This window comes from Melanostigma gelatinosum, assembly GCF_949748355.1.
Source record: "Melanostigma gelatinosum genome assembly, chromosome: 7".
Taxonomy (NCBI): Eukaryota; Metazoa; Chordata; class Actinopteri; order Perciformes; family Zoarcidae; genus Melanostigma; species Melanostigma gelatinosum.
The window spans coordinates 5,876,012-5,886,854 of record NC_136640.1 but is presented as its reverse complement, the minus strand read 5'-3'; the positions used below and the strand labels follow the sequence as shown (position 1 = coordinate 5,886,854).

General features: G+C 41.7%; 1 protein-coding gene across 1 annotated transcript; it reads left to right on the top strand.

Moving 5' to 3' along the window:
- Nucleotides 1-6,887: 6,887 nt before the first annotated feature.
- Nucleotides 6,888-10,820, top strand: LOC306780314 (collagenase 3-like; the record flags this gene model as incomplete). The annotated part of the gene is given in 12 exon segments (XM_079272636.1): nucleotides 6,888-6,916; nucleotides 6,918-7,083; nucleotides 7,259-7,369; nucleotides 7,679-7,806; nucleotides 7,922-8,070; nucleotides 8,220-8,345; nucleotides 8,429-8,584; nucleotides 8,716-8,839; nucleotides 9,218-9,351; nucleotides 9,433-9,592; nucleotides 9,717-9,820; nucleotides 9,937-10,820. Coding segments are annotated over 12 exon segments (1,488 nt in total). The 3' UTR covers nucleotides 10,038-10,820.
- Nucleotides 10,821-10,843: the final 23 nt, after the last annotated feature.

The following is a 10,843-nucleotide window of genomic DNA, read 5'->3' as shown; positions in this document are numbered from 1 at the left end:
CAAAGTAAGCCTCGGACAGTGCAATGGAGTTCGGGAGGGGTTTGCAGAGAGCCAAGGACAGCAAAACGAGGAAAGAAAGAAATGACATTTGGACAGTTGTTGGTCACGTGACATGTTTGCTCCAATGACGATGTAAATGACAACGTATTCAGTGGGTGGTTTCAATCTCAACATCGTATTCATATTCATTGCACGTTTGGGACTGAAATTGTTTCGATAATGATTAAAGTGACAATAAGAATAAGACACATCATTTACACTGGGAGTTTTAGAGTGCTTTCTGCTGACTGGCAGATAATCCCAAACAAGTGGTGAACCTACAACCTGAGGCAACACACAGCACAGAAGGAGATTCTTTCTGCAAGATGTGCTCATTGCTGTAACTATGATTATGTTTTGCATAATTGGAGATAAAACTGAGCTGAATGTCATTAGAAGGACCACACATCAGCTGGATCCTCAGCTAAGCCTCCCCCAAACCACATCAGGCCAAATCTCCATCATCCATTCCTCACACTCCTAACAACCGACGGAGGCTCGCTCCGGCCGAGGTGGGGGCCTAAGCTGGTGAAAGATGTTGATATTCCCACTGTTAAAAACCAGGCAGCTCTGATATTAAGTAAATGGTTTCTTCAGTCCTGCAGGGGAACCTCAACTTAACTCTCTCCGGACTGATGCAACACAATGAGCTGGGTGGCACCGCTCAGTCCCTCCCACGGATTCTGCAAGGGCTCCCGAAATAGCCCCAGCAAAGCCCATTTGTGTCCCGTTTTAGCACCAAAGCATTGTAAGTTTCAATGAGAGAGTTGGCTGAGAGGGAGCTGAAATTGCAGGGGGGGCCTTCCAAAAAGAAAATGGCCGCCAGCCAAGCCGCCGCGACTGGCAAGGGTGGTGCCGCGGTACATTCAGGGTACAATTACGGTTGACTGGTCATTGTGGAGCTTGATGGGAACAACAGCGGTCCTCTGCAGGGCAACATGGGCCAACCTTTCCAGAATACGCCGTGCTTTTTCGCAGAAGGACTTGAAGAATTCCTGTCGCTCTGGTTTTATGGTCTGGGTACAGACGGTGTAATGACGTCATTTAAGCCAGAGTGATGACTGAGTGTATTTTGGAGCTGCAAGGACACAAGCTGCAACCGCTGTGATAATTAAACCAGCAGAAACGTCTGTGTTTTCCCCCGAACATACACTTTAACGTTGACACAGTGCCAGAGATGTTACAGAACAAGTTGCTGAGATTACTTTGGTGAATCAATTTGTTCCTAAACACTTAATCCTGTCAAATAAAGTCAATCCCGACACCCATCAAACCTGAGAATCCCTTCTTTCTGCGTTTCTTGTCCCAAAGAATCGCATGATGAATGAAAAAGCTCCAAATTGTTTTAGCTTTTCTTCCCTCCGTCTGATTTCTGTTGTGGTCTTTTGAAAAATATCATTATCTATATCGTAAACATGACAATGCAGTTGTGTTAAATTTATGTTGCAGTACCGATTCCCCAGATTTCAGCTGATCAGGAAGAAGACTGAGAGCCAGTTTCCAAACACCCAACAATGAAATATTCACTTGGACAAACAAATCTCACAATGAAAAAAAAAGTGAAGACAACAAAAGACGTCACACGGGCCAAAAGATCAGAGTTTCTGGTTGAATCTGCATTAAAGAAGCAGTGTGTAACATTTAGCATCTAGAGGTGAGGTTGCAGATTGCAACCCCCCCCCACCGCAACATGGCGGACTCTGTAAAGAGGACTTGCGCCATACATAAATATGCTGCTCATTCTAAGGTAACAAAAACACAACAGTTCTTCGTTTCAGGTTACTATACACTAATGACGGTAAATCCCCCTACATTTTACTCTGTTCTTTATAGTTGAGGAAGGATCAGAATGCTCTGGGTGTGCAGTTCTCTGCCTAGTTCAAGTCATGAAGAAAGATCTTCATGATGCACTGATAAGCCAAAAGGGTTCGTGCTCCAAGCTGCTCTCAATTCTTTATCAGGAGTCAATCCCCACACCCTGTGCAACAGGTGATCTGAACAACCCTCCAATCAAATCATTCAGCTCAAATGAATCGGTGAAAAAAGGCAAATGACAGCAGAAGCCAAAGAATGAGGGACTGATACAGTTCAGCACCATGTCCTTTATGAGAAATAGACTCAACAAAACTGAAACAAATGATGTTACAGATACACATTTCAGACTTTTTCTCCCCCTCATGGTAGGCTGGTATTAAATAATGTCACTGAGGCACAGCGCAGCCTCTCTATAGATCTAAACTGAGATCAATGAGTGAAAGCAACATCTAAACTGCAGTCATTTCGACTCGGGACTATTTTTCTGCAAAAATAAGGAACCCATGAGAATAAATCTAAAGAATCTACAATCACGCACATGTTTCTATTCGTCGTGGCTATAAACAACATTTTGGATGGAGCGGTACACGCTCTGTGATGATTAAAGTTTAGTTTCTCTAAGATCTTTCAAAATATGTAGCTGAAGGCCGAGTGAGCCAGAAAAGGAATGTCAGACGTGCACGTGCACCTCATTGTTCAATCTGCGGTAAAGCTGACAACTACATTTGCTTGCCATCAGTACAAAACAGCCCAAAAGTAACAGATGAGACTCGATAGCAGGTACATTTGAAGTGATACTGATACTTTGTTTTAGAAAACATGTAGAAATTGTGTTTTTATAAGCTCTTTTGATGTCAGCATGAGGTTGTCACTGTGGTTTGAATCTCAGTTGCTCAGCACTTTAATTTAAGCCCTTTTCGGTGTTTGATCTCTGGAGGGTTCGGTTAAATTACAGTTTCAATACTATTTCCGATACATCTTTCGCATCCGTGTGATCTAAATCATCTCTTCACTGTAAACTAGCTGATTCATATTTTGACTCACTGACCTTTGCCCTTTGTTGTTATAATATGTTGGATTTGTTTGGCAGACGCTTTTGTCCAAAGAGACAATAAATGTCCTGTACTACTTTGAATGTCAACGCTTATTCTGCCTCATCACATTCGTCACGTTGTACAGAGTCTTCCAGTTTTCATTCTAATTTAAAGGCTAACATGTTACCAAACGAATTAACCAACTTCACTGCGTTAAGCAGGAACAGGTATAATTGTTACGGAAGCGTCAGTTTTTACACCATTTGTGTCCAAACCTTCTGACCACAAAAAAACATTTTTTTAAGGTAAAACAGTTACTATTGAAGCCTTCCTCCGAATTAACTGAATGTGTTGCTTTCTTTTAAATGAATTAATTGAAATGGATCACAAAATCTTGTCGAAAGAAAAAACTAAACAAACAAAACACAGATCGTCAAAGTGCTTCTCCTGTGGCGCTTTTATTTTGAAGCTTGTTTGAAGGCGCTACAGTCACACAGCAAACATTCAGTTAGTCACGAAATTAATACCTACAGAAATTTAGAATCGGCTAAATGTAATTTAAGCAGCTTCATGACTCACTTTCTGAACAAAGTGGAGGCAACTGATTCACTGACTCTGCTAAGAAAGGCCACATCTAGGCTGAAATACTACACTATTTTTCTTTTACTGTAAAATACGAGTAAAAAATGATTTGGTCACAACAATTCAAATAAAACAATGAACTGACGCAACAACGAACTGACGCAACAATGAACTGACGCAACAATGAACTGACGCAACAATGAACTGACGTATGACGCAACCGTGAAAACAACCAAGTGAAATGAATCAGCTTCTTGTGGAAAAAGGCAAGGAGTCAGTTCCAAGTAAGGATGCAGATGCAGATGTTTGTTTGTTGCTAGAGCTCATTCATCAGCTTTCCTCTGACACACCAGGGAAGTGGTTGATTTCATCACACCTCGCGTCATCCCTTTACAGTCCCTTTTGCATCTTCCAATGCCAAAATATCATGACTAGAACAACAGTGACATTTCAAGGGTGGATTTTGCCGACATGATGTGGGCCGTTTCCAGGCAGTGGGAACAATAACAACAAAAACTAAAATGCTTTGGGTTGGATGTCAGCAAAGTGCTGATGTGTCCTGAAAAGCAGGGAAGAAGGTCTCAAAATGGAATGAAAGCAACAAACCACCAAGTAACACAATCATACGACCAATACCAATACTCTAATTCTAACAGCTGATGGCAATACAGTTACATTCCGGCCCATTTTTGTTATTTCCTGTTTTACTTTGGTACTCTCAATGCGATTACCTACCTCACATTAATCGCTTTAGTTTCAACAGTCCCTAATTATTCTTCCTTTCTTGTGTATTTACCGTCGTCTGTGTGCTCTCTTCAGTCTGCACCAGTTTGTCTTCTGTTTAGAGAGCGTTCCAGCGATTATGTCTGAATAGTTTTCTAGTATTTGGAAACGCTGTCTGTCTTCATTTGACTGTCCAGTGTGTACTTTTCTGTGTTTTTGCCAAATAAAGACTTTTGCTTGTACATTTTGTCTGTGAGTTGTTCTTTTGTGTGCATTTCTTTCTGGTTGCCGTTGTAGCCTCATAAATAAAAAAAAATGCATGACACGGGAGCAACGTGCTGTCTATAAATAGAGGCAGAAACACATCTAGCATATCCAACATAGCTGTTTGCAGCTATACCATCACATTAGGTATGTATGTTAAAAATACTCAACGAAATATGATTTAATAATCAACAGCTGGCAGCACAACAGCAGACATCAGAACACATCCTTCCAGGTATAAGAGCGTAACTAGATGCATGCTCAGAAACGGAGCAGAAATGGAGGTTGATGTTGAGCTATAGCCTGATAACACAACGCTGAGTCTGAAATGTTCAAAAACACTTGACATACAACATGGGCTTTTTTGCTGCTATATTAATGTTCAGGATGAATACAACTCCTTTTATGAGCATTGAAGCCTCGTGGGACTGCTAGCGTGGCTGTAGACTATTTTTAAGATCTCATAATTCGGAGAAAAACACAAAATGCTGCTTACTTCCGAAACCTGAGATCATCTTTCTCATTTCTGGAACAGGAATAAATAATGTGTGAATTTGTGGTTTCGCAGGTGTGAAACTTTAACCCCCCCCCCCCCACACACTTCAATATTGGTCATACAACACAACATCTTTATCTTTTGATCGTGTATAAATAAATTGTGGGCCACAATACAGATCAGATGTTTGTGTGTGTTTCTCGGTTACATTTTTAAATAACAGCAAAAATCCCCCTAGCTGCTAACTTCCCCTGGCATGAGTCAGGAGCACTCTGTCAACCACCGTCTAAGCAATGATGTTAGTCCAGAAATATTTGTCTCAAGTGTTCAGACAGATGTTTGTTACACTTTACACATGCTGTCACTAATGGACGCAGATGAGCGTTGGTTTTTCTGGCATGTTTGTATCGTATCTCTGGCGCTCTTTTAGAATCACATTAAGCATATGACTACTCATGGTTGATGGGAGGGGGAAAAAACAGAACTTTCAATCAGGAGACCTGTTTCCGTGTCCCAAAGTGTTATTGTGAAGATATATTAGTGACGAGTTTATGTACTTATTTTAACCCCAACCACGATGTTTCTCTTAACTCACTAATTTGGCGCCATGAATGTGTAAGTTCATGACGATGATGTTTCATTCTGGACCAAAGTGGTGAACACACGTAGACTGACGTTGTCATCCATAGAGCCTGTTGCGGACTTCAGTTCCCCATAACTGAGTAAAATACGATCATTCACATGTTAGATTCGTCATTTATGCTCTGTGTTGTCCTGGTGACTCTGAATCACGTACTCCTGTATCGGGCAACATGGGAAAGAAGAGCTGATTTCAATTAATACCAGACAAAAACCCACACATGTCATATGTTTGTCTCATTGTTTGTGAGGATCATCATGTCGAATGCACTCATATAAACCATGATATCCAAAGGGACATGTACATTTATACATCCTGCTTTCATCATCTCTCTCTGTATTCTGATGTGTGTTTGTTAGTCACATATCCTGAAACGTCCTCACCTAAAATAACAAGACACAGAATGACTATCATGTGACCAGCATGAAATAATTCCCAAATACTTTTTATAGTATGTTAGAGTTAGAGTTATTTATTTTGCACAATTCAAACAATAAAATCTAAAATTATCAAACATAACAGAAATGAATGAATCACAGTGCAGGAAGAGACAGAAAGCCAACTTGGCTTATTTGAAGCCTCCACCTATATAACATTAAAATTTTACAAAATTACAAAGAAAAAATTAAATATGCATAAAACATTACATGACAACAAAACAAAGAAAAGAAAAAAAATAATGTAATTGTGTCGAGTGTGAGTGAGCGTGTGTGTGTGCATGTGTAATATAACAGCTAAAACAAGAAAGACATGAAAACTAATACAGAAACAAACTGTTACAAAACAGCAATCAGATGTTCTTTGAGGCATCTCTTAAAACATTTTACACAGGGACATTCTTTTGTTAGGTGGGAAAAGTCATTCCATAGTTTGGTTCCCCTAAATCTTATTGAAAATTGACCTCTGCTAGTCAGTAACTTAGGAGGATGAAGATGTGAATATTGACGAGTTGAGTGAGAGTGAACCTGTGAACAGAACTCCATTGCTTAATTTCTTCATTTCAACCGTAGAGGATGTACAGATAATAACTAATGATGTGAAATCCTTATGAAGGAAAGATGTCTGAGTGTATATCTGATAAAAAGGACCATCCCCTTCGAAATCTAAAGACGGTCGTGTTATTCTTGTTTGTTTTAAAATAATTATGTTGCCCCTGGATGACCATTTAAAAACAGGGAAACGCTTCATCTTCGCATTTTAAGTGGGTTCAAAGGAGTACACTGAAACCACAGACAGCAGTTTTACAAATACAAGCACATTCTGAAGAAAAGAGGAAGTGGCGAGGTGCTTTTACATGAATCACCGAGACCCTTTGAAAAAAATGGACCCAAAACACTATAAATACCGCTCAGAGCTCCTTGATTCCAATAACCGGTTTGGACGACACGGAGGCAACAACAATGATAGCTTTTCTGCTGCTGGCGATGGTCGCCCACTCCTTTGCTCTGCCTCTGCCGTCCGGGGACATAGACAGCTTGCTTTTAGCAGAGGTAAGATCTGAGCTCTCTAATTCAGACGTTGTTTAATCTTGTGAGCTGGTTTTCAGGTGGCTGTTTCTTTGCCACATCAACGGAAAAAAAGAGTCCAGACAGGTGTTGTTATGAAGTAATCGCACGCCTATTTGTTATGAATGTCATCCAGCTTCTGTTCTCTTTCAACAAACAGAAGTACCTTCATCGGTTCTACGGCCTCCCAGCTGGTCTCCAAGGTAGACAGAGGTCCGCAGGTGCCTTTCAGACCAAGATCAGGGAGATGCAGAGATTCTTCAAACTCAAGGTGAGCGGTTGTTATTAATCCGATGCTGGTACTGTAAATGAGCAGCTGTTTTGTAAATCTTCTTAGTGTGAGTATGTTTTATTGGTGGTTGAATAAGAGAGGAGAATAATTTGTCTGGAGCTTCAACATATTGTTGGTGGGGCACCTTAAGATCTTTTAGTGTGATATTAGCTGAAGGAGAACCTCCTTTTGTGCTCCTCTTGTTTACATTAAAACTTTAAAAAGCTTTTGTTTTTGTGGGAAGGAGGTTTAGTTGGGTTGAGTCACCCGTGTAACACATTTTCTTTCCACCTCTTCTGCCTCTCGAAGGTGACGGGGAACGTGGACGACAACACTCTGGAGCTGATGAAACAGGCCAGATGTGGCGTCCCTGACGTCGGGGAGTACAACCACTTCCCTCGACACGTCAAATGGCAAAACAACAATGTCACATTCAGGTACGCATCACAATAATAAAGTCTAGCAAAGCAAAGTATTTGAACGACTCGGAAAGTGAACACCAGTATCATTTGTTCAGTCCTTCTCCTTGTCTTAACTCCCCTGATGCTGCAGGATCGTGAATTATACACCAGATCTGCAGAAGTCTGATGTAGACAGAGCCATCCACAATGCGCTGAACGTTTGGTCTGGCGTCACCCCTCTGACCTTTAAGAAGCTGCGCAAGGGCAACGCTGACATTATGATCAGCTTTGGAAGTAAAGGTAATTCTGACACACTGTTACATGTCCTCTGAAAACACACGCAAAAATACGTGAGTATTTCTACACTGCGAATCACACGCTCTAACGGATTATAACGGCGCACATTCCGCTCAACATGTTTTAAACAATGCCGACGCTTTATTCTGTAGAGCATGGAGACTATAACCCCTTTGATGGGCCTAACGGATTGCTTGCTCACGCCTACCAACCGGGCCAAGGCATCGGAGGAGACACTCACTTTGACGAGGATGAACACTGGAGCAAAGATTCATCGTGTAAGAGCTTTGCACGAACAAAGTGCAGCACAAGTCCCGAAACTGTATCCTGATGATTGACACTGAATATCTTTTCTCCACAGCTTACAACCTGTTCATCGTGGCGGCCCATGAGTTCGGCCACGCCCTCGGCATGGCCCATTCCACAGACGCGGGCGCCCTGATGTACCCCGTCTACTCGTACGCTACAGGCCAACTGCTGGCTGAGGATGACATCGAAGGCATTCAAGCTCTCTACGGTGGGAAAATACAAGATCACGAGTCAAATCAGGAAGCGATGCCCTGCTTTGTTGTTGCATGCGACTGGGTCTTTATTTGTTCACGCAAATATTATGTGAACTGTGCATTAATGCCAGATGTTCAATCACAGGCCCGAACCCAAACCCAAAAAGGAAAGTGAAGCCAAAGCCGGACGCACCCAACAAATGTGACCCCATGTTGAGTTTCGATGCCGTCACAGAGCTCAGAGGGGAAACCATCGTCTTCAAAGACAGGTACAGTAAGAACCATAATGTTTCATGCATGGGTTATGCTCCCGAGAAGATGAAGCATGGAGTGTGGATCGGCAGCTGGAGGAGTGCCAGAGGTGCCCTTGAGCAAGGCGCCGAATCCCCAAACTGCTCCCCTGGCGCTGCATTGTGGCTGCCCACCGCTCATTATACGAGGATGGGTTAAACACAGACTAAATGTCACTATGTTGTGCTGTGTTGTGTGTGATAATAAAAGTTGATTGAGATCGACATGAACTCATCTTCATCATCATTGACTGTGAGGAAGAGTTGATTATTCTGCGACTCAAACAACTTACTCTAAAGTACTGAGGTCAGTATTGGATGCTGTGTTTTGTCAACACGCCGCTCGTTCCGTTGCAGATTCTACTGGCGTCTCCATCCTCAGATGCCGGAGCCTGAGCAGACCCTGATCAAGTCCACGTGGCCCACCCTCCCCAACAAGGTGGACGCAGCATACGAGTACCCAGAGAAGGATCAAGTCATCATATTCAGTGGTGGGTCATACATACTTATTTATTGTCATCATATTGTGTCATTAGATATCAGATATGGACCAAAACTCTGTGTTTCAACAGGGATCCGAATGTGGGCTTTGAATGGATACAACCTCGTGGACGGTTACCCAAAGTACATACACAAACTTGGTCTTCCCAAGAAAATAAGGGAAATAGATGCGGCGGTGCACATCGGAGACACCGGCAAAACTCTGTTCTTTACCGATGAGCAGTATTGGAGGTACGTGATGATGAGTATCACATGTCTCAGTTCAAGTTTAAAGTCTTCAAACAAGCACACGATCTTCTATCATACCATTTTGTATTTCATCAACATTGTTTTTGCTTTTGTTTGTCACCCACAGCTACGATGAAGCAACAGCCACCATGGACAGCGGCTACCCGCGATCCATCGAGGAGGATTTTCCTGGGATGGACGACGAGGTCGACGCAGCTGCGTATCACCATGGTGAAGCCTCAAATTGTCACATTTTCAGGATAGTTAAAACATGCAAAAGTAGGATTTTCCAGCGCTACCGCTTTATTGGTTTTTCCTAACTGGCATTCCACTCTGTTGTCTTTCAGGATTCTTGAATTTCTTCCACGAACACATCCAGTACGAGTACAGCTACACCTCAAGGAAGGTCATGCGCATCATGAGGACCAACTCCATTCTCAACTGCTGATGACGTCTGCGACCGTCAACGATGTCTTAATAATATATGTGATTGCATGGCACACACAACATCAGCACAATAACCCGAATACAAGCAAACACACGTTACAAAATGAGACATAGGAAGATGCAGTTCATTGAATGAGCAGAGGAGGCGGAGCCATGCAGGGTTGACCTGTTAAAGTTTATTTTTTACTCGTGCTGGACACCTGTATAGGTCATACAGTATCATTTGTCAGACACAGAATGCTGGAGTATTCCTCAGAAATGGATTTCCTTAGATTATTTTATTTTTATTTATTTCACATCTCTATATTTGTACTAAAAGTTTCACTATGAACGGCAAGATCCTTAGCAGGTTAAGTTTCCTGTCAGTAACAGTTTGGCTGAGCTCAATATTTGACGAGTTTCACAGACTTTGGTATTTTAAGAGCTGAGCAGTTTAATGCGTTCGATGTTTGTTTTTTAGATTTTTGTAAGTTTTGTGAATTGCATTAAAAGCAGTGAAATTAAGATCCTGTGCTGAAGAGCAGAAGGTAAAGTGATGATGTACCATTTAGTGGCATTTTTAGGGACAAGATTTCATTTAAAGTATTTCATATTGTGCCAAATCAGAGGTTTAACACGTCACATGAAGGGGACTGTGTATGAAAGATCTACTTACTCAAACCAGATTTCTTAACACACGGCTTTAACCAGATGTCTTTGTAGCACTGACGTATTTTTTGACAAACGTGGTAATTTTGGTCTGTATTTCCTTTTAAAAATGGTTGAAAGCAAAAAAATAAATAAAATGTAAGGAAACTAAAGCAACCG